This window comes from Pleurodeles waltl, chromosome 5 (assembly GCF_031143425.1).
Source record: "Pleurodeles waltl isolate 20211129_DDA chromosome 5, aPleWal1.hap1.20221129, whole genome shotgun sequence".
NCBI lineage: Eukaryota > Metazoa > Chordata > Amphibia > Caudata > Salamandridae > Pleurodeles > Pleurodeles waltl.
Window position 1 is genome coordinate 1,201,965,891 of NC_090444.1, and position 24,176 is coordinate 1,201,990,066.

The 24,176-nt window shown below is 45.0% G+C and overlaps 1 protein-coding gene across 1 annotated transcript in view; it reads left to right on the forward strand.

The window, feature by feature from the left end:
• Nucleotides 1-24,176, forward strand: part of LOC138297105 (uncharacterized) — a 648,847-nt gene that overhangs the window by 288,301 nt on the left and 336,370 nt on the right. Inside the window, exon 33 of the mRNA XM_069236605.1 lies at nucleotides 1,474-1,569. Within this exon, the coding sequence (XP_069092706.1) occupies nucleotides 1,474-1,569 (96 nt within the window). The remainder of the gene's footprint in view (nucleotides 1-1,473; nucleotides 1,570-24,176) is intronic.

A 24,176-nucleotide genomic window follows, 5' to 3' on the forward strand; every position in this document is an offset into this window, starting at 1 on the left:
CAAGGCTAAGGGAATTGGCCTTGAATCGCTTCATAAATCACATGTGAGGTTTGTGTTACGCATGTACCACGTTGTGTGGTTCATATGCGATGCAAACCAACTCGTAAATATGCCCCTCAGTATACAAAAGACCTCTAAGGAGAAAGAGGCAATAATAAATATTTTTACCTACCAAATTAGATTAATCAATGCCAGATCTCTGCTTACACATAATTGGGATTCGAAATCTTATCCTGGTTCACAAGTTACATCTTTTGTTTGTCACAGAATCATGGCTAGCTGACTCATTAAAACCGGCCTTAGCATTGTCATTCTAGAGGAGTATAAGATATGTCAGCTGGACAGAACAGGAAAAAGGTGGAGTTGTCATCATAATGTATGAACAAGCGATGGCCTTAACTAGTTTAAATTATTGGGCCCAGAAACCTTATAGAACAGTGGCTGTGCATCTGTTCATCCAAGTCGATATTGTTCATCCTTGTCTACCATCCACCAGTCCAAGCTATTGATTGCACTGCACGAATATTTCACAGTCCTTGCATTGCAATGGCGCCCTCTTTAGGCGGACAAATACACTGGCCACCAGATAGCGTTATGACAAAGAGAAACTATTCCTGTTGGATGATGTAGTATATATGACATTTTCATCAAACAATGGCTGAAGGGTGCTGAGCCAGACCAACCTACGGATGAAGGGGGTGAACCTAGGACACCTCTCTGCATTTGTATGAGTGTCACATGAGCTCTTGAAGGGAGCTAAAGTTTTGTCTACCTCCTCCTCCACCTATATAGAGACTGATGTGCAGATGCCGGTACTCCTGTCCGTGTCTTATAGTTGTTTAGTGCCCACTACAGTCCATTATGTGGTTGAGGAGACAGTCCGTTTCCCCTGAGAAACTGTTCCAACATCTTTGGTTCTTACCTACATGACGCCGCTTTCTTAAATGTGCCTTGGTTGCGTAATCTGTTATCATTCTAGGATACATCCAGGTAATGGTGTCCTGCAGTGCTTATTTTTCTGGAACTGGGTACTGGCACCTAATTCTCAACAATGTCACTGATGGCAACCCACCACATGGAGGCGCTGTTTATCTAATTTTGAGATGATCGAACAACACAGTGTTTAATGTTTCACAATACATTAAAGATTAATAATACCATCTGTCCACGGTACTCTTATAGCTTTGGCATGCCTGGCATAGTCTGAATTATAACACTTGCAGGAGTGTGATGGTTAATACTTGTGTTGGCACAGTAATTGGCATGGGGCCAGGGGTGGTACAGGCCGCAGTGTCCTCCTGAGATGTGCCCTGGCACTTTTTTACACGAATTAAGCCCTGGTGTCCTGGCATACCATACTGAAGACAACTCTGCTAGAAAGCAATGTACAATAGGCTTGCCATCAAACTGTTTGATACTCTAGCGTACATTTGATTTTCAACGTCTGAGTTTTTTTTCCTCCCTTTTTTTCAGACGTTTATGCTGTTTCCCTGGAGAACATTTCTATCAGATGGGGGACTATTCCCGGTTTTAATTAGCAACCTTTGCAACACAGAGTATCATATGCAGGTAACTGGAAAGTTCTCGACCTTTATTCTATGTACGTTAATCACATTGCTTTTATTTAGAGGTGTGATATTCATTGAAAGCATTTGTCTCTTATATCGCCCTTTTTACGTTGTTTAGTCATATCTCTCCTAATGCTAATGTTCTTTGAAACTGGTTTACCACTGTATTACGTTGGGGAGAAACAAACGCGTCTTGCATTTGTTCTACCATACAAGCAGAAATGTAAAATGGAATTAATAACTTACCGAAATATGTCTAAAGCAGTACAACAAATACATTGTGAGCCACAATCATCAGAACATGTTTTACAGAATTCCATAAACACATCAAACAGTTCAACTAAGTACAGTTAATGCAACTACATATCGACATGCCGGCAAATATAAAAGCCACTTAACCCAGACAACAACTGAATGCTCTTGGAAAGGCTTTAACCACACTCAATAAACTCGATAGCCCATGGCTCTGGTAATTGTTCAAATACACGTGTTTTAAACAACAGAACCACAAATCCACTACTCATGCTACAGCACATAAAACACCCAGACTCTTCAGCGTTAGAATCCTCAAAATCAGGATGTTACCATCTGATGGAGCTGTGACGTCATTCGTATGTCAGAATGAGTGCTGTATGAATACCAAAACATATTTCTGTATATCAACTTTAAACAAAAGGCGTGATTTAGTGTTTGGTGCCAAGGTTACTCTGTCACAAACGTTATTATTAAGTAGTGCATTATACCCAATACCCCTTATAATAAAGCAGACGGATCCATCAAACTCTAAATTAGGCACAAACCCAGGTTTTGCTGCTGGTTTTTACAATGGTGTGTGTTTACGTTATATGATCGTGGCATAACCATGCCTCTCACCCCTCTGGAACCTAGTGTTGTTGCAATACCTTGAGATGGAAATCTTGATGTGTTCACCCTGCTACTCAGAAAGATGAATCAAAACAATTCAATTAACCAGTAACATTGTTCAAGCCTTTTAGGTCTAATCCTGTGTTCCGCCTGTCTTCCAATCACAGGATGAAACTCTCTCGTAAGTAACCTGCATTGGTAGCGTTGACTGGTCTGTCTGCTAGAATGGGCAGACTATAAAGTTAGCTGTGGGAGCCGGTGCAATTTAAAAGTAGGTGGGTGGGTGGAGGCGGTCCAGGGGGAACGTGTGGGGGGAGTACATGGGGGAAGTACACAGGGGAGTGCAGGGGGGGTTTAATAAGAAATAAAACAAAACTTACCTGGTGCATCCGGCCTCCTCATGCTCCTCTTCCTGGTCCCAGAAGTCAAAGCGGCTTCAAAGACTTCCTGTGCAATCCCTGCACTGCTCTCATGCTATTACCAAGCATGAGAGCAACACAGGGATTAGCCTGAGCAGGCTGGTTTACCTCTTGCTCAGGCATAGAAAGTCTGTGCTGTTTCTCCAACCCAGCTGTCAAATACAGCTGGGTTGGAGAGGCCTAAGAGCACATGTCTGTTTGGCCTGCCGAAGACAGCTGTCCCTACTGACATGCTCACTTACGTGCACTCCATTCCACAGCTCCTTCCCCATCCCATGGCCAGGCCCCTCCCCTCCCTGTACACGCTGGCTCAGCCAGCAGCTGGAAAATAAAACAATGATAAAGTATTGTTTTATTTTTTCAGCTTCTGGCTCTGAGCCAGGGGGGCGACTCTCCTCTGCCATTGCGGTGGAGCCTTGGCAGGAAGTTAGGTTAAGAGAATATTTCAAATAGTGTAGTTGAGATATGTAACTTATAATACAGGAACATGCTGAAGTTTATAGCTGCACAGATAGCCTGAATTTGGACTGGTGCTCAGTAAGTGTTTAGCTCTTAAATGGCAGTAAGCTGAAGGTATTTGTGGGAAGAAACTGTGTCATCCTTTATTAAATTCCTAGGTGTACAAAATCAGAATCTGCACAGGTTTCCTGTTGTTGGTTCTGCAACAGCGGGTGAAATTTTAAACTGGTATTTTTGAAATCTTCTCACTGGATTACATTTGTGATCCTAGAAAGGAAATGTTGGAGGCAGCACATTCTGGTTGGCTAAGGCGAGGCCCTCGCCAGGCAGAACCTAGAACTCCTGTCAGGGGTGGGTGATTACACTCACTGTATAACCTGCGCTCACCCTTGGGTAATTTGGCACAGAGCAGTCAGGCGTATCACAAAGGCAATGTGTAAAGCATACGCACAGCACGTCCACACAGAAAGCACAGTAAGCACACTGAGTGTCACAAATGAGACTTCACACGAGGTCTATGTAAATAAAGTTTATATTCACGACACACATGAATTAACACTACATGAACATCACGTAAATCTTGGCATAAATCACATTAGAAAATATCACTAATAGTTTGAGTCCCAATAATGTTAATACAAAATCAAACACATGTACACATGAGAAAATAAATACTTTCCCTCCACGCACCCACATGCGATGCTACCATGTTGGCAGCATGAGACCCACCCCAACGATCACCCCAACTCAATCTAAAAACATTGTTCGATGCAGTCCGATGCCCCACGACAGCAGCAATGTATACATAGCTTCACAGCCAAGGCCGCACCAGTAAACGTCAATGCCAACCATGATAGCAAACAGTGTGCACAGCTATGCAGCTGTGCTGTGTAATCAACCCTGAACACCTGCTCTCATACATTCACACTCTGCCCCCCTATGTGGTTCCACATATGTCAGCCACATTCGTCTTTACGCACTTGCACGCACTCACTTCCAGCACCCTAATGCAGTGCTCTTTCAACTGGCAAATGAGGTATAAATGCGTTGCAGACCCCTCTTGAACCCAAACCCACCTCCACCCTCTAACTAATTTCCACCCCCCCCTCAGAGTTAGAAATGCAGCAGCCTTTCCCCTGATACTAGGCCACTCACGGCCGGTGGGTACACTTAAAAAAGATCCCAGGGCGAAGGTACTGGGGGAAAAGTAGAGATCGGCTGAAGAGGCAAAAGTCGACAAATGGTGGTTTTGGTTCCTACTTGGGTAGTTCACTCAAGGATCTCCACACTGGCCTTCCAGCTCAGGCCCCAGGCTGCAAAGCCCAGGGGGAAGGTAGCCTTGGGACACGCTGCTCATGATGGTGCCCAGCAAAGCCAGACACACCACTTCGCAGATAGTTACCAATCCGGCATCTCCCAGGACAGGAGGCACAACGGCAGGGGCGCAAAGACTTGGACCGCCCCTGGCATTCTGGTTGCATACAAAGAGTTTACCAAGTTCTGTGCCCTCCTGGTATGGGCACATGGAGTGGTGTGCTCTGCCCTGAGTCGCACCAGACACTTCCAAACACCAACACAAAGTGCTTAATGCAGGGCCTCCCTCGGGTGGAGCCCAATCTGGTGTGCAATGACTTGAGTCGCACCAGACAATCCGCTGCACATGAAAAGTTACCAGTGCTGTGCCTCCCTAGAATGAAGCACAACATCTGGCGCACAATGACTTGAGTTTCACCAGACAATCTCGCTGCACCTGAAAAAGTTACCACTGCAGTGCCTCCATGGAATGAGGCACAACATATTTCGCACAATGACTTGAATCGCACCATACAATCCTGCTGTACATGAAAAGTTATCACTGCTGTGCCTCCCTGGAATGAGCCATAACGTCTGGTGTGAGATGACTTGAGTCACACCTAACAATCCTGCTGCACACAAAAAGTTACCAGTGCTGTACCTCCATGGAATGAGGCACAACGTCTGGTGCACGTTGACTTGAGTCGCACCAGACGATCCCGCTGCACTAAAAGTTACCACAGCAGTGTCTCCCAAGAATGAGACACCCCGCCTGGTGCTCGATGGCTTGAGTTGTACCAGGCACTTTTGACCACACAATCAGTTCCTGTTCCGTAACTCCTTGGAATGAGGCACAACTCCTGGTCTGTGATGCCTTGAGTCGCACCAGACAAGTCCATTCACACACACATAACCCAGTTCAAAGGCACTGCACAAGGTAGAATGCAGCACTGCTCCAGGTATGCCTCCACCTCCAAGGGTCGCAACTAGTGACAAGGACACTGCACACAATGAGCGTGCAATGGGTGGTCACACGAGAGAAATGCAGCACACCTGACAACAATGGACCATGCTGGGACCCGCAAGCAGTGATGTGTTCACTACCAACCAACAGCTTATGTGTGATGTGGATCCACAGTGAAGGGCCATACTTCTTGAATGCAGTCTGTACTTTGCTGGCTCAACACCAGGCCAATCTGGTCTCCAGGTCCAATACTTAGATCACCTCTCACTCCGTTGTTACCAAGTTGAATCCAGCAGATTACGCAGAGGTGTCGGGGGGCACCTCTCTCCAGATGACATGGCCGATGGTGTAGGTCCTTCGTAGGAGGTCTTTGATGTCCCTCAGACCTCCTCAGAGAACAGGGGGCAAGCCAACAAGCACTTGGAGAGCAACTTTGACTGTTACACTGAAGCAGGCTGTGTGCCCAGGTTAGCCAGTATGAAGGAAGGGTGTGTGATTCCTTCCCAGGACAGCAAATACTCCTGTGCACAACAGATTCCTCTGGCAGTGTGCACCACGCAGTATTGGGACTCCGTTCAGCGCTCCTGCAAATGTATTTCTTTGTGGCTGAAGTGTACCTCCTCTAGTTTTACAGAAGTGGGCCTTTGAAGGTGGGGTTGGTTCAAAGGGCTCCCATTTGAACCACAGATATCTCCCTTAAATTTCATTCCTGTCTGCCTCGGGGCCCGGGAATGTAGATCCTTATCTTTAGTGGTGTCATGGTCTGGCTCCGAGAGGCCAGGTGTCAAAACTTCTTCCTCCAATCTATCCAGCCAGGCCCTCAGATGCCAGCGGTCTGCCATTTCGGTTCCTGGGGAATGCACCAATGTGTTTTCCCCCAAATTCCGTTAAATGAAGCTTGAATTGAAAAGGCACACAAAAAAGATTTTAGAACCTGGAAATGCCCACTTTCTAGAAGTGTCATTTCCAAGGTATTACTGTCAAAACCACTTTTCCATTGGAAAGGGTTTGTCCTCAGGAATCTAATAATAGTAAACATGATGAGGCTCCTCCACTGCAATCCACTATTGCAGATAGGAATAATTCTAAACTTTCCCCCATATTAACCTATGGGCATAGCAGCTTTCAATGGTAGTGAAAAAACACATGGGCATTCTTCACTCCATAGGTGCATGTGCCCTGGCACAAGCCTGCAGGCACAGGCTGGAGAGAATCTCTGAAAACACCACAAGGGTGCAAGAGTGCTCATTCAGGCCTGCTGTGACAGGCTGAGTACACATACAAAAAGCCTGTTGTGCAAGTGTACACAGATACTGGCAAGTTGTGATAGGTCCAGTATACATCTGAGAACACCAATGTCCAAGAGTGCACATACTGGCAAGTATACCTCTGAAAACACCAATGTGCATGGGTGCACATATTGGCAAGTCATGCTAGGCTCAATAGATACATGAAACACCAATGTGCAATTGTGAACATATAGGCAAGCCAGGCCAGGCTCAATGTATACATGAAAGCACTAGTGTGCAAGTGTGCACATGCTGGCAAGTTGTGCCAGGCATAGTATACATATGAGAACACCAATGTGCAAGTGTTCTCATACAGGCAAGTTGTGCCAGGCTCAGTATACCTATGGAAACACCAACGCACAAGTGTGCACACATAGGCAAGCCAGGCCAGACTCGGTATATACATGAAAACATCAAGGTGCAAGTGTGCACCTACTGGCGGGCACCCCTTCCTAACTTAGGTAGGGAGGACGCGCACGCACTTTTCCCTTTTACTTACAGTGTTAAAGTGCTCAGGGCCCTAAGGCCACTCAAACAGGATTAGAAAAAACCTCAAGGAATGGCCAATCTCCTTGTTAGGGGAACCATTGTGGGGGTTCTCCCCTACCTTTGTGTCCCTGCCTTCTACCTCTGTTCCACCCTTTGGGGGTTCTCTAGAGGTAGCAGAAGGCCTACTCAAGTCTGGCCCAAGTGGGGAAGATGCCACCCTGACCGTAGGTGCACCTGCACTTCCACAGCCTGCAATATCAGGCCTAATACATGTTGGTCACGCTACTCTGGTGGGTAGCATAATGTCCCACTAGTGGCCAGGGCTGTACCTGCCCCAGGTATGTAGGGTACCTATTTACAGGGCACGCATGGGTATGGCACCTAAACCAATCATGTAGGCCCCTCTTCCTGGCATGAGTAGGAAGGGCGCACACACTTTCCTCCTGCAATACAGTGGGAAAGTGCTCAGAGTTCTAAGGCCACACATAGAGAGTCAGCATAAGACTGGGAGAAAAAAAGCAAAAGGTTTCAGGAAATCCCCTAAGAAGGGCCATGTCCAACAGGAAAAAAAACTTAGTCCCTCAAGGTAGGTTTAGAGGGTGTTTTGCCCCTGAAAATGTTGGGCGAAATGTGGAAACATAGCGTATTTTAGAGAATAGTTTTCAAAGACCTTAACTAATTAACTATAGGCTGTCCTATCATTTCTGAAAGGGCACTCAAAATTGAAGTAAATGTTTCTTGCATATATAGAAAATACAATGAGAATGGTACAAAACAATTTACCAAAAAATAGTAAATATTCACCTATAAAAGCTCTCCTGCGAATAAGTGCAGATTTAGTACTTTTTTGGAATTAAGACACATTTCCAGCGATATGGTTGGTAAGCTCCTTGGAAAGTAGTGTAACATATTCACCAGCTCACATTTGCCTCATGCATAATTGTATGTAGCATACACAGTCTACTAGTGCACGCAGGAAATGATGCCCAAGGTACAAATGCATATTTGTTCATTTTTTATCTGCTACAAAAATGAATCTTCATGGAGAAAACCCTTCCCATACACTTACACCGAATTTGGTGGTGATCACTTCCCCATCCCATCCTGGAAGACAACTTACTCCAGCACTCAGCTTGATGGAAAAGGACTGGATTTAAATTTTTTAATGCATACTGTTAGAAATCTGGTTGTTGCTGATGCGGGTGAAAGCCCTTCTCAAGCAACAGCTACAATCCTTTTCAGGGTGAACAACAGAAAGTCATTAAATTAACCTGCGCTTAACCCACTTACAGCTCAAGACAAAAACACTCAGGCTTAACTTAGAGGCAATGTGTAAAGTATTTATGCAGCACTCAAACAGGAATCGAGAAAAAACACAACACAAGAAAAAGCCCACACCAAGTTACAAAAACAGAGTCAATTTTAATACATTATTTGACACCAACACAACAAACTTCCAATCAGTAGAACTGGAAGTGTGCAATTTCAAAGATTTAAGATAAGTATAGCACATAAAAGCACAAATCTCCTCTTGTGATTATCTAGTTGTGTGGAACCGGGTGAAAGTCACAAGTTCAGGCTGACTGTGATGGAGTGCAGGCTGGAAGCAGGGACTCACTAAAGAAAGTTAACTTCTAAAATTCACGGGAAGAGTTCCGAGGCCTGGAGGAGTAGGAAGAACATCATAGATGGTCGTCACTGTAGCATGAAAAGCAGGACTGGCGTCCTGTACAGTCATCGCTGTAGCGTAAAGATCCTGTCGGTCTTTGCAGACAGTCTTTGCTGGAGCTTCACTTTTGCAGTCACTGGAGAGTGATGATGCTGTAGTGCTAAGTACAAATATTCCGATGCTGTTCGTTGCTGGTGGTCACTGTAGCGTGAAGAGTCGGTGTCACTGGAGCTTCACATTAGCAATCAGTGCGTCACTGCCTCGTTTGTGGTGGCAAAGAGCCCAAAACTTCAGAATTTCATGTTTTCTTGTAGGAGTAGCTCAACTGATGCCACATTAAGGGGCCGGGAACTTAGGGAGAACCCCAGGATCAGGAATTCACTTCAGCAGAGGCCAGCAGGGCTCAGGCAGGTCCAGTTGTACGTCCAGTGCAGCAGGTCAGCTGAGCAGTTGCAGAGAGGCCTCTCAAGCTTGCTGTGTCCCTGAATAGGAGGTCAGTCAGCTGACCCTTGGAGTAATTTCAGCCTTGGATGCAGGGTGCAGTTTTAATCTTCCTTCTCAGACAGCTGGTCAGGTCTCAAGCAGCAGGGCAGTCCTTCTTCTGTAGTATCCACGGGTCCAGGAGTGTACGGAAGAGTGGATCAGAGGGTCCCCTTTCTATACCTGGCACCCACTTTGAAGTGGAAGAAACTTCTAGAGTTTTCTCCCTACAGATGTGTCTGGAATTTCCTACCTCCCTGTCCTGGTCGCATTCTATCATGGAGCACAGTAGGCTAGTGAGTGTGAAGTCTTTTGTATGTGAGGTGGACCAGTGCCTTTGAAGGGTAGGTGTGGTAGGTGACAGCTATACCCCCCCACCTTCCCCATCGAACCAGGATTTCCCATCCTGCAAACACCCACACTCTCTATTGTGAATCTGTCTGGAAGGAATACACATAGGCCAACTACACGCAGCCATATGACACTAGAAAATACTACAGGTACCAAATGTTTAGGACAAGAAAATGCCAACTTTCTAAAAGTGGCCTTTTCAGAATTGTGACTTAAAATCCGACTATATCAATAAAGAGCATTTTCATTTATACTTCCTCATACACCAAACATGATATTCTAACATGCTCCCACATAAACATTTTTTCACCTATTAAATGTAATAAGGGAACCCACTGTTATCCTATGGGAGAGGTAGGCCTTGCAATAGTGAAAAACAAAATTGGGAGTTTTTCACTACCAGGACATGTAAAATGTAAAGTACATGAGCAACTTCTTAAATAAAACACCCCCTGCCCTATGGGCTGTTTTGGAAGGAATATTTAGGCCTGACAAATGGTTTATTTTGCTAGGCTGACCACACACACACACACACACTGCAATGGTAGGCTTGAGACCCATTTAAAAGGCTACATAAGCGGGTGGCACAATAGGTGCTGCAGGTCTACTAGTAGCATTTAACTTACAGCCTCTAGGTACCTGTAGTGCCATTTTACTAGGGACTTACAAGTGTATTAAGTAGGCCAATTGTGTGTAAGCCAATTTTACCATGTTTAGAGGAGGGATCACAAATTCCTTAGCACTGGTTATCAGTGGTTAAGTGTATAGAGTCCTAAAGCCAACAAAAACAAATTCAGTAAAACAGGAGGGATAAAGGGTATACATTTGGGGGAAGACCAGGCGAAGGATGACAAGTCTAACATCCACGAACAAATGAGTTTGTAGGAGTTCACAAACTTACCAGATTAACTAAGTCATTAATGAGTCAATTGTTCCACAAATTTCCCATCTCTTCCTTGGGAATTACTACTGTACATTTCTCCACATTTGTGGAAGACAAATCCGCTGCAGTAAACCCGATGTAAATGAAGCTATATATTTGCCTTTAAAGGTAGGTTTATGGCTCAAAATATCTTTCTCAATTGAGCTTATATATTGTACAGGTAACTCGGAGTCTAGCTATGCTACTAAACATATCTCTGTGTTAAAATGTAAGGAGCATCTTTCCTCTACTCTCCCTCTCACTTCCTTTCATTTTCCTATCCTACACTTTCCTGGTCAGGTCTCATTCACACAGTATGATTAAGAATGAACTTGGAAGAGAGAGGACAGAAAAATGAAATGTTACTTAGGTTTCGCAATCTCAGGAGGTAGCAGAGCTGTCCATCCAGATAGATTATAGAAGGTCAGACAGCAGAGCTACCTCTCCGGTTACAGAACTCTTAAAAGAACTCTTGAAAGCAGGAGCCATTTCGCAAAGTTACAGATACCTTACAAGCTTGAGACTTAAAGGGCATAGGTGTATATATATTATGATATTAATGTAACAAAAAGCTACCATACTAGAACATGAATTAACTCTGAGGCATGAAATAACTTCCAAAAAAATCAAAAAGCACCCACTGGCACATATAAAACATTGCAATCTCAGTACCCTTAACTCGCCACGCCATGTTTTTTTTCTCCAAAATATCAACCTTAAATATTTTTTCAGAAATTAACTTCTGTTGTTCCCCAAAAAAACCTAAGAGTTTCATTTTCTGAAAATACGGCATTTAATTTTAGTTCTATCAGTTAATTCCCCCAGGCAACTAATGATTGGTTAAGACAATCTCAGTTTTCTTGTCAAAAAGTGTCAACTTCATAATTTTAATAAGTACTGACTTTGTCTAGGAACACCAAGTTGCTGTTTTCTGGAAAGTATTTTTCATTAATTCATTAATTTGACCTTAATTACAATGCTTCATCGTGGTCCGTAGGCACATCTCATTTTAACTACAAAAAAGTCTATTTTCTTCAAAATTGTGTATGTATTCCGAAACACCAGCTTACCATTTCCATAGATACACTCATTTTGCCCTTAAATACACACCTATATTTTATAGTTAATTAAAAACATTTATCTCAAACAGATGTGGGGGGCAGTAAATGTACCCAAGGCTAAAACTTAAACAATGAAATGTATGCATATATAAACTCTTCTCTGCGCCTTTCTGCTTTTCATTCCATTACATTCATAGTACCGGTTCTTAAAATTCACTACACATCTACATCTTTAAAACCCACCATCATCATGGTGTGTTTCCGATGTGTCAAGTGCCTATTGTCATGGTTTTATGCAGGTGACAGGTGACAAGATGAGTGACCTGTTGTGATCGAGCGTAGCAAGTGAACCCGACTGTCATGAGTCCGAGGGATTTCCCTCTGCTTGGGAATATTTTGAAAAAAGAGTAAACAAATGGTGCATTTTCAAGTAAATCTGAGAAGTCAATAAAGTTAATATTGTATGTGGTAAATCTCAGCGGTAGAAGGCAGGCCACGCACTGCACGGCATGCGTTGCCAACTCATTTCATTCACAAACACAGATCTTTAAGTGACCCTGGCTGAAAGCAGCAGCGTGTGACCCAATGCAAAATCTGGGCCTCAACGTACGTATTTTTTTTTTTTAAACTCTGTCACAAAGACATTGGAAACAAGGAAAAACGTGGCAATGAATGTTCTGCTTAATTGGTTGAAAGGTCTACATTTTAAATTATGTTATGAGGTTAAGGCACCTGCTGCAGAGAACTTTGTGTGTCCAGTAAATCTCTGGGAGTAATAATAATGGTAAGATAACTATGAAGGGTAACACATTTGCTGGAATAACCTGTTTTTTCTCTAGTCCCAGATTTGATTCAAAGTAGCATAGAGGGTTAAAGTGCCTGCTTCAAAGCACATCATCTAACTGCAATTGACAGTTTTTTATGTTATGTCGCTAGGTGAGTGAGTTACTGATTTTAACACAGGGACCCTTTTGTTACTTAGAGTTCATAAATGGTAACTTTTCTAATATATCAAGCTATGAAGGACATGTGACTCCTACATCTTATAACCCCCACTGTCTTATGTAACACATTTTGTACCTTTTTCGGAGTTATTGACAATTTATAATGTGTACGTGTGATTTGATGTGATATAAAGTGCTCTGACACTCTGCAGTAGGATGAGTAGCGTTATAAAAGAAATAATACAAAATAGTGGTATTTAAATTGTTATTTGTGCAAATGCTGGAACAGACCAACAAATCTGACATTCTTACAAAGCAATGTCTTAAAAAAGACAGGGCTTGAACAGTGTAAAAAACATGCATCTCAAGTATTTGTGAAGTGGTTACAACAAGCTGTGTGCCTTTGTTCCTCCTAACCTGCATTTGCATCTAGCCACACCTCTAACACTCACCATGACCCATGCCTGCAGCCACTGCTTAACTTGCAAATAAAAAAGTGCCGGTGCTCAAAGATGCTTTCCTCTGAAACACGTGGCTGCAGCAATTGAATGTGCGAGCTTCAAATACTGAGGCAGCGTAATCCTGAAGTCATCTCAGACCTCTTTAAAGCCACTCCCTGATGCTTCAGCTCACTCTTGTAAATTTCTGCTTTCGCCCTTTGTGCAGTTCTTTCCCTTTTTTTCTTCCTCCGTCTTTCCCATATGTGTCGTTTGCTCGCAGTAAATGCTTGAGGCAAAAAACATAGGTGCCGGGCGGCCCCCAAATATAAGTGCTGGTGCCTCGCACTGGAAACCAATGGCTGCAACAGCCAGAATGCCATGAATTCTGATCCCGATTTTTTATTTCATTACACCAGCCACCTATTTTTTTTAATGATCTTACTTACCTGTGAGTGTGTGTGGAAGGAAATGAGCTAAACTCAGTATTGAATGTTTTTTTTTTAAATTAAACAACACAGAACGCTTGCTGTCTGTGGCCTGTCTCTCCTCCTTGTGGGGTGCTGCACAACAATGACGAAAAAGGAAGGTCACGGCTCCCGAGAGAGAAACGGCCTCCTACTCCCTACTCACCCCGCACTGCCTCTCCTATTCCAATTGGCACATTTATTGCTCTTCTAGAATTCCGTGCCCCTAGCAACACCTCTGCCTCTCAGTCACTCAGAGTTGCTCTAGTCTAAGCCAATCTGGTGCTGTTCCTGCTGCAGAGCCAGGATTGGCTGGGGCAGGGGACCTCACTGCTCATTATTGGTTCACCCCCGGCTCACTAATGTGCGCTGTTGTGTGAGACCTAGTGTGCATGTCAGTTTGGCCGAAGAAGGCTTCTATCCAGCCCGACATGTGCACTTAGGTGCGTGCGCGCAGTGCTGGGTATATACTGGTTGCTGTCTCTCAGCCTGTGCCTGGTGGTGTTTCCACACTGGCAACATTGTTGCTAAATTAACCTGGGCCCCACCCTTCCAGGCCTGTTCGCTGCCTCATACACTTCTCACAACTACTCATTCACGATACAGCCCGTCTGCATCCTGGCTGCATACTGCTGATACTGCTGCACTTAATAAAAGCCTTAGCTAATTTATTTATTGGGGACCCAGGGGCCAAAATAATAAGGGGGGCAATGCCCTATACAACTGCTGTGACCGCAGCCTGCACACATGGCATGGGCCCAGATAACACCTGTAGAACTAGCTGTGAGGAGAGTAAGGTGGTATAATGAGAACTGACAACATTTGCTCTGCTGGTGACTAGTTTGGGATTTCCTCAAAAATATAATTTTAAAAAATAGCATCAGGCTGGTTATAAGAGCTAAAGTGAAGTATCTTAATAAGGCATATAACAATCTCCCTTTTCTTGGAACAGAGCCACTAGCATTTTGGACTTTGGTAGGAATAATGGGATTAAGCCATTGTTGCTAAGCCCTGCTATATTGAGACTATAAAGAAAGTTGAGCCCTATTCAAACACTTCTTTAAAACAACCTTGAACTGAGACTCAAATGAGGCTTCTGTACAGAGACAGGTATGGAAAAAAAAATATACCAGGCAGTGCAAACAATTAGCACATTTTGAGCCGCAGAAAACAGACCTGACAGAAAGGAATTCGCTGAGAAAGGTCTAGCAAGACAGTAGATTGCAAGAAAGTTACTTTAAAATTACGATCCAAGAAAGATTTCCTTGATAGGAAATGGAAAGAGCATTATTATGACCATGCACAGTCAAAGAGTGATTGACAAGGAACCAACGTTCTACTCTCCTTGGCAGCCACGGTGCTCTCCCACCATGGGCATCAATTCACCAAAATGACATGGGTAGTGGAAGTGACTTCATATAACCTTTGACCTTAATTACATCACAGGGAGTGACAGAATATGCCCCTTGACCTTAATTGTTACCAGGAAGGTCTCAAATGACTGTAACATAATACTTCCCTCTCTTACACCCCCTTACACTCACACTTATTCATTATCACTCACTTGCATTTACACTTACTTTCACTCACACTCACTAATACGTACTGACACTCAGGCCCAGGTTTACTAACACTTTTTTGTGACACAAACCCAGCACAAAGCGTTTGGGTGGGATGTTCTATTAAATGCAAATCCTGATTTGAGTGGATCGTATACTAAAGTAATACATAATTGAATATGCAGTGCTTCGTGTTATTTTGCGTCAAGGGTGTGTTCCATGGGCGGTGCATGGGAGTTCCCATGCAACCACACATGGATTTTGACCCAAATCTGTATCTGCAAAATTGTTAGACAGAAATTTTTACCAAAACCTTACAACTCCTCGAGGCAATAAATAAAAAATTTCTCCTAATTTTTCCAACCTTGCATGTGTGTTGCATTGTACAGCACATATAAATAGTGGGAAAAGCCTTTAAGCGTAGCTTGTGTACTAGAAGGGACACTTTCCAGGATAAAATCTATGCTTCAGAGAAAGCACACACCCTTGCACTATGGTGCAAGGAAGTGTGCATTGGCACGTGGCTGCCAAAAATGGATCAGTGCACAAAAAGAGAAAAATGAACTGAATATTATGAGACCTGTTGCATTTTTCTCTCTCCCTTTGATGCAAGGCAGCAACGCAACTTTGGTGCAGCGTTGTGTTGCATCAAGAATAGAAAATGTAAGCCTCAATTTGGCACAGTCTCACTCACTATTTGTTACTGACTCCCACTCTTTTTCACGTATATATGCATACTTACACATACAGACACATGCTCACACATAAACTCGCTCTCTTACATAAGCACTCACTCACCTGCAAGCACACACACACCTTATGCATTTAAAACCATTTTTACTTACTAGAGCTGCTGCTAAAGGTATCCTTCCAGCTAAGTATGCTCCCTTTTTTATTACATTAATAGTGAATACACTAATAATGAACAACAGAATGTTATTCTCTATTAATAGATTGGAAAACTGACAGGGACAGAAAATAAGGAATTTGGAGCTGCACTGAGGCTACGGATCACAAAGACAGTGCCAGAAGTCACAAGGGGCAAAACAAGGGGTCGCAGCTGTGACCCAAAATGACGCCCATGTCTCCGACCACACTAAGGGCCTGATTTAGATCTCAGTAAAGAGAATACTCTGTCACAAACAAGATGGATACCCCGTCCGCCATATTAGGATCCCCATCGGATATAACGGGATCGTAATACAGCAGACGGCATTTCCTTCACATTTGTGAGGAGTATACCCCTCCACCAAGATCTAAATTAGGCCCCAAGTCTCTTTGTTGAGCTGATCAATGTGGTTTCAGGCTGTGCACAATGGAAAGGGTACCCCCAGATGGAATGGGATCTGTGTGTACGAAAGAGTAAGAAAAAACACAACCGTTGGCAAAGCTAATAGACCTCAGCTTTAAATGGCTGAGCTATTGGCTCAACAGCTTTGCTAATGCTTGTTGCCACCGTCATGCAAACGCAATCAATCAATCAATCAATCAAGGATTTATAGAGCGCACTAATCACCCGTTAGGGTCTCAAGGTGCTGGGGGGGGAGCTACTTGTCGTAGAGCCATGTCTTGAGGCGTTTCCTGAATGTCAAGAGGTCTTGGGTCTGTCGAAGGTGGAGCGGTAGGGAGTTCCAGGTCTTGGTGGCTAGGTGAGAGAAGGATCTTCCTCCGGCGGCGGATGCGGGGGATGGAGGCGAGGGCGAGGCTGGCGGAGCGAAGATTGCGGGTGGGGGTGTGGAAGGTGAGTCTGTCGTTGAGGTAGGCTGGGCCTGTGTTGTGGAGGGCCTTGTGTGCGTGGATGAGGAGTTTGAAGGTGATCCTCTTTGATACTGGTAGCCAGTGAAGGTCTCTGAGGTGGGGGGAAATGTGGTCACGGCGCGGGATGTCCAGAATGAGGTGGGCAGATGCGTTCTGGATTCTTTGCAGTTTTTTTAGGAGTTTGGTTGTTATTCCTGCATATAGGGTGTTTGCGGAGCACAGTCGGCTGCTGACCAGGGCGTGGGTGACAGTTTTCCTGGTTTCGACGGGAATCCACTTGAAGATTTTGCAGAGCATGCGGAGAGTGTTGTAGCAGGAAGAGGAGATGGCTTTGACCTGCTGAGTCATGCTGAGTGTGGAGTCCAAGATGAAGCCTAGGTTGCGTGCGTGGGTGGTGGGTGAGGGCGCGGTTCCTAGGGAGGTGGGCCACCAGTAGTCATTCCAAGTTGAGGGGTTGGTGCCAAAGATGAGGATTTCTGTCTTGTCTGTGTTTAACTTGAGGTGGCTTGATTCCATCCACATGGCGATGGCGTGAAGTCCGTTGTGGAGGTTATTCTTTGCAGTTGTAGGGTCTTTCTTAAGGGAGAGGATGAGCTGAGTGTCGTCTGCGTAGGAAACTATGTTGATGTGGTGGGTTTGTGCGATGTTGGTGAGGGGGGCCATGTAAACGTTGAAGAGCATGGAGCGAAGATCCTTGGGGAATGCCACAGATGATTCTGGAGGCTTCTGACAGGAACGGTGGGAGGCGGACTCTCTGGGTTCTGCCTGAGAAAAATGACGCGATCCAGTCGAGTGCCTTGTCGCGGATTCCAGCGTTGTGGAGGCGTGTGCGGAGAGTGTGATGACATACCGTGTCGAAAGCTGCGGAGAGGTCCAGGAGGATGAGTGCTGCTGTTTCTCCTTCGTCCAGCATGGTCCTAATGTCGTCTGTGGCAGCAATGAGTGCAGTCTCAGTGCTGTCGTTTCTGCGGAATCCGGATTGGGAGGTGTCGAGTACCTTGCTGACTTCCAGGAACCTGGATAGTTGGCTGTTTACAATTTTTTCGATGACGTTGGCTGGGAAGGGGAGGAGGGAGATCGGCCGGTAGTTCTTGGGGTCGTCTGGGTCTGCCTTTGGTTTCTTTAGCAGGGCGTTGATTTCTGCGTGCTTCCATCTTTCTGGGAAGGTGGCTGACTCGAAGGAGCTGTTGATGGTTTTGCAGAGGTGGGGGGCGATGATGATGTTTGCCTCATTGAAGATATGGTGTGGGCAGGGGTCCGATGGTGATCCGGAGTGGATGGAGGCCATGGTGGTGGCGGTGTCCTCTATGTTGACGGGGGTCCAGGTGTGGAGGAGGTGGGTGTTGCTTGGAGCGTTGGGTTCTAGGGTGTTTGTAGTCAGCTGGTGGGTCTGGGGTTTGAAGCTATTGTGGACTTCTTCTATCTTTCGACGGAAGTGTGTTGCCAGTGAGTTGCAGAACTCCTGTGATGGCGGGGTTCATTGGAGCAGGTCCTGGGGGTGGAGAGCTCATTGATGATGCTGAAGAGCTCTTTACTGTTGTGAGCGTTGGCATCGATGCGGTTTTTGAAGTGGGTTCTTTTGGTGGTGCAGATCAGTTGGTGATGTTTGCGTAGGGTATCCTTGAAAGCGGTGTGGTTGGAGTTGGTAGGGTCAAGGTGCCAGGTTTTTTCCATTCTGCGACATAGCCATTTGGATTCTTGTAGTTCTGGGGTGAACCAGCTGGCCTTGATTCTGTGGGAGGTGTTTGGTTTTTTTTTGAGCGGTGCGAGGGTGTTGGCGCAATCTTCTATCCAGCGATGCAGGTTGGTGGTGGCTATGTTGGGATCCCAGGGGGTGGGGCCCGGGCGAGAGTGGAGATCGGTTGATCCGTTGATATTTTGCTCCAGTTGCATCAGGGGGGTTGTGTGCGGTGGTGGTGAGTGACTGGTTTTTGGTAGGAGAAGTGGATGCAGCGTTGGTCTGTCCAACTGAGTTCGGTGGTGTGGCTGAAAGAGACGTGGCTGCTGGCTGAGAAGATGGGGTCGAGTGTGTGGCCTGCGGAGTGGGTGGGTGTAGTGACGAGTTGCTTGAGGCCGAAGTTAGCGAGGTTGTCGATTAGGTTGGTGGTGTTGATATTGTTGTTATTTTCTAGGTGGAAGTTTAGGTCATCAAGGAGGATGTAATCTGTTGAGGCGAGGGCTTGGGAGCGGATGGCGTCGGCGATGTCATCACAGAACTGCGGTCTGGGTCCAGGGGTTCTGTAGACCAGTGTTCCTCTGAGTGTGTTGTTGGCGTTGATGTGGATTTTGAAGTGGAGGTGCTCGGCGGAGTTGATGGTGTCGTGGGAGTTGGTGGAGACTCATAGTATTTTTGGGGACTATGGCTTCCTCCTCATGGTCTGTTGATTCGGTCTCTTCTGGTCATCTTGTAGTTTTCTGGTATGGCTATGGCTACGTCTGGTTCTGAGGCCGAATTCATCCTGGTTTCGGTGAGGAATGCGACGTCGGGCGAGTATGTGGTCAGGAGGTCCCAGAGTTCAATTGCATGTTTGTGGACGGAGCGGGTGTTAAGTAGGATGCATCTTAGGCGGTTGTCTGTTTTGATTTGGAGTTTGGAGGTTAGGTTGCAGGTGAAATTGCAGGCTTTGCAGGAGAAGGGTCCTTTGGTGCGCGTCGGTGTGGACTGGAAGCAGATGGAGGAGCGTCCGGACTAAGGGCATGGAGTTCGTTGGCACTGTAAAGGTGTTTGGTGGCACGGGAGGCGTGTTGGCCAGGGGGTCTGGCGCTGGGCGTGGTCTTGGCACGGACGGGTGCAGACGGGCTTGCCTTTGGCGCGCCTTCCGGCATAAGAGGGGAGGTGGGGGGGGAGTGGCAGCTGGGAGGAGGGAGGGAAACCTCCATCTGGAGTGCGGGGGCAACAGGAGTCAGGAGCGGGAAGAGCTCCGAGGAGGAGGGAGGGGGCGGGTCCTTCCGGGAGAGGAGAAGCCAAGAAGCCCAAACAAGCCCAAACAAGCCCAGACAAGCCCAAACAAGCCCAAAACAATGGCAGCACTTACCGGAGCAGTGGTGAGGAGGAAGCGACCTGCCTGCAAGGATGCAGGGTCAGAGGTCGCCAGAGTTGAGATACACGTGTACACATAGGCAGCAGTCCTGCAATGGGTTACTAGTAAAGGAAACTCATTCCAAGCTTGAGGTCATAATGCTTGCACTGCCTCATGACACATGCCACTTATTTCAATTTACCATTCTAACAAGGCAGATGGCATGTTAGAACAGTAAACAAAATATCCAAATAAAGAAAAAAGTATGCAAAAGAGTGTGAGTTGCCTATCAGTATGTGGCAGCTGCCTGCATTAAAGTAAAAATCAACACATGAGAAGCAGGATGGAACGCGGGATGGGAGGAATGGGGGTATGGCTTAAAAAGATTGTCCACATTAGCAAATGTCACTGTTCCAGAAGACAAATGTCTCGATTTGATTTGTTGGCACTAGACAGTGCTTTTTTGCATGGCAGCCTTAGGTTGAAGTATGTGGCCTTGTTAAGAGGAATATGTGAATAAGCATACAGTATCTTGCATTTATTTGTAAGATGTGTATGCATGGGCATAGATATCAATAGTGCACTAGATGCAGTGGCTCCAGTGTCCTGCAAACCAAGAGGTCCATTATTCCCTCTTTTAGTTGAATTGTACTACCAAGAAAGAGGATGAGAGCCCTCTTACGAAGGGATAACTGTATTTGTGGACTTGATTTTAGGTTGCACCTGCCAATAATCTGCCTGCTATACACTTCACAATCTCTGCTCAGGTTTCACCAGCTGAGCTCTATACAAACACTTCTGAAACAACAGTGAAATGAGACTCAGATGAGGCTCCTGTAAAGAGACAGGCATGGATAAGACAAAAATATACCAAGCACTGCAAACATTTAGCACATTTTAAGCCGCAGAAAATCAGACCCGACAGACACAAATTCACTGATGTCTAGTATAAGAACGGTCTATCAAGACAGAAGATCACAAGAAAAACAGGGCATTCATGAAAATTACGGTCCAAGAACGCTTCCCTTGATAAGAAATTGAAAGATCATTTTTATGACTGCACACAGTCAAAGAATGACCAACAAGAAACCAATGTTCTATATCTCTCCCTTTGACAGCAACAGCGCTCTCCCACTATGGACATCGACTCACCAAAATCCCAGGGGTAATGGAAGTGACAGCACATAACCTTTGGCCTTAATAACATGACAGGAAGTGACAAAATAGGACTGTGATTTTTTACTAGGTAGGCAGCAAATGACTGACTTCGTACTTACGCTGTCCTACACCCCTTAAGCTCATTCTTATTCATTGTCATTCACTCACTTGCATTCACTATTAATTTCACTCATACTAACTAATATTTACTGACAGTCCATCACAGGTTTACACTGTGTTTGTATCACTTTTGGAACACAAACCTGGCGCAAAGTGCTAGGATGGCATTTTCTATCAAATGCAAATCTTGATTTGACGGGATAGTATCCAAGGGCCAGATGTACAATCCTTTTTGCACGTCGCAAACAGCGAATTTCGCTGTTTGCGGCATGCAAAAAGCACATCGCGATGCCCAATCCCCGTTTTCTGAGCCGGTAACCTGGTTACCGACTCGCAAAACGGGACTGCGAGTCGCAATTAGGAAGGGTTCCCCTTCCTAATTGCGAGTCGCAGCGCGATGCTGTATTGCTTTGTGACCGCGAACGTGGTCGCAAAGCAATCGCAGTTACCACTTGTGTCACACTGGTGGTAACCCATTCGCAAAAGGGAAGGGGTCCCATGTGAATGGCATGGAAAAAAAAATTCAGAGCAGGCAGTTGTCCTATGGAACACTGCCTGCTCTGAAAAAAATGAAACAGAAACGTTTCATGTTTTCGTTTTGTAATGCATCTCATTTTCCTTTAAGGAAAACGGGCTGCATTACAAAAAAAAACGCTTTATTTAAAAGCAGTCACAGACATGGTCATCTGCTGTCTCCAACAGGCCACCATCCCTGTGAATGCCGCCACTCACAAGGGGGTCGCAAATTGCGACCCACCTCATTAATATTAATGAGGTGGGCCTTTGCGACCCCCTTGCGAGTCGCAGATGGTGTCAGGGACACCATCCTACATTCTGGATTGCGACTCGCAAATTGCGAGTCGGTCTGACTCGCAATTTGCGAGTCGCAATCCAGAATTTTTGTACATCTGGCCCTATTGCTTCAAGCACTACAACTTTGATTAGCATTATTTGGACTGATAGGCCATTCAAATGACCTAAACCCATAGTGTACTTCTCAAGAGTCAAATGAGATTCACATTTCTCAAATGTGTCAAATGAGATCCACATTTAGTTTCAATATATTTTTATTAAATTTACAACACATATATGAACATTGCTGTCTGTAGCAAGGGGCAATATAATGTGTGTAGGCCACCTGGTAAAGCTGGATACAGCCCGGAAAGTTCCATGGCAGAGCTTCGTTCATGATTGGTTTAAAAAGCAGAAGCTCGAGATATTTTGGGACCGGTCCGATCTGATTCATGGAGAATACAGACAGGTTGTCAAGGCAGCCTACTGGCAATATATCAGGGAGTGGCAACAGACCAGGGCTAGCAGGGTTGCCTTACAGAACTGTATCTGGATCTTAAAGTGATGCCAAAATATGAAGATTTTTTGGATTATGTTACCCCGAGGGCTAAAAGTCTGTATTTGTGTTTCAGATATGGCTGTTTGCCGGTGAATGCTTTTTGTAGTTCCTGGCGAGGGAGTAGGATGTCTGTCTTATGCCCTCTTTGTAAATCAATGCCTGAAACGATTAGCCACATTATCATCGTCTTCCCAAGTCACTGAGCCTCCAGGTGGCGGTGGCTTAGGCCAGTCAGTCTAGCGCTAGGGATTGAGGACTACCAAGTGGCATTGCACCTGTTCAGGACTAGTACAGATATTGAGGCCAAAGCCTGATCATTAGCTCCGTTGGGATACCATCTGACAACCATGGATCGTAATTTGATATTTCCTAGGAGTGGATGTATTATGCTAACATCAAGACTGTTTGATATCTCGAATTGCACGCACACTTTGTCGCTGTTGGTTTCTATTTTTAGTTGGGTGTTTGTAGATTCTTGGTTTTAAATTTCTTGCCCCTAGATAGAAGGAACGTAGTGTAGTTTGCACCTCCTTTCCTTGGCTCTTAAAGTGCTTATGTTAGGCACACTCTCTTTCATATACTACTATTATGGGCATAAGTAATACTCTATTATGGACAACCTATGCTATTGCAGTTATTCCATAATAAGTTACCTCTAGTTTCCTGTGGTCACATTATCATTGGAAAAGGCTTGGCTGTAATGAGATTTTATTATATTGTATTTTTAACTTTGATGTGGTTTTAAGTATTGTAGGTTTGTTATTTAACTGTTTTGTACTTTTATGATATTTGTGATCCAAATAAAGCGATGATGATGATGAATGTGTGCTACCCACTGCCAACACCCATCCCTAGCCTACCAACTCAAACCCAGCTCAATTCCTCATTGTTTGCATTTCAGTAGAAGCCCAGCAAAGTTACCCCCGAGCGGTAACTATTAGCAGACTTGTAGGAAGTTGGCTCTGTATGTACTATTTCAAAGTAAGAAATAGCATGCACAGAGTCCAAGGGTTCCCCTTAGAGGTAAGATAGTGGCAAAAAGAGATAATTCTAATGCTCTATTTTGTGGTAGTGTGGTCGAGCAGTAGGCTTATCAGAGGGTAGTGTTAAGCATTTGTTGTACACACACAGGCAATAAATGAGGAACACACACTCAGAGACAATTCCAGGCCAATAGGTTTTTGTATAGAAAAATATATTTTCTTAGTTTATTTTAAGAACCACAGGTTCAAGATTTACAAATAATGCTTTAAATGAAAGGTACTACACTTATGAACGTTAGGAACTTTGAATTAGCAAAATAGCATATACAGTTTTCACATAAATGACATATAGCTATTTTAAAACTAGACACTGAAATTTTCAACAGTCCTTGGGGGAGGTAAGTGTTTGTTAGTTTTGCAGGTAAGCAAACCACCTACGGGGTTCAAGTTTGGGTCCAAGGTAGCCCACCGTTGGGGGTTCAGAGGAACCCCAAAGTTACCACACCAGCAGCTCAGGGCCGGTCAGGTGCAGAGGTCAAAGTGGTGCCCAA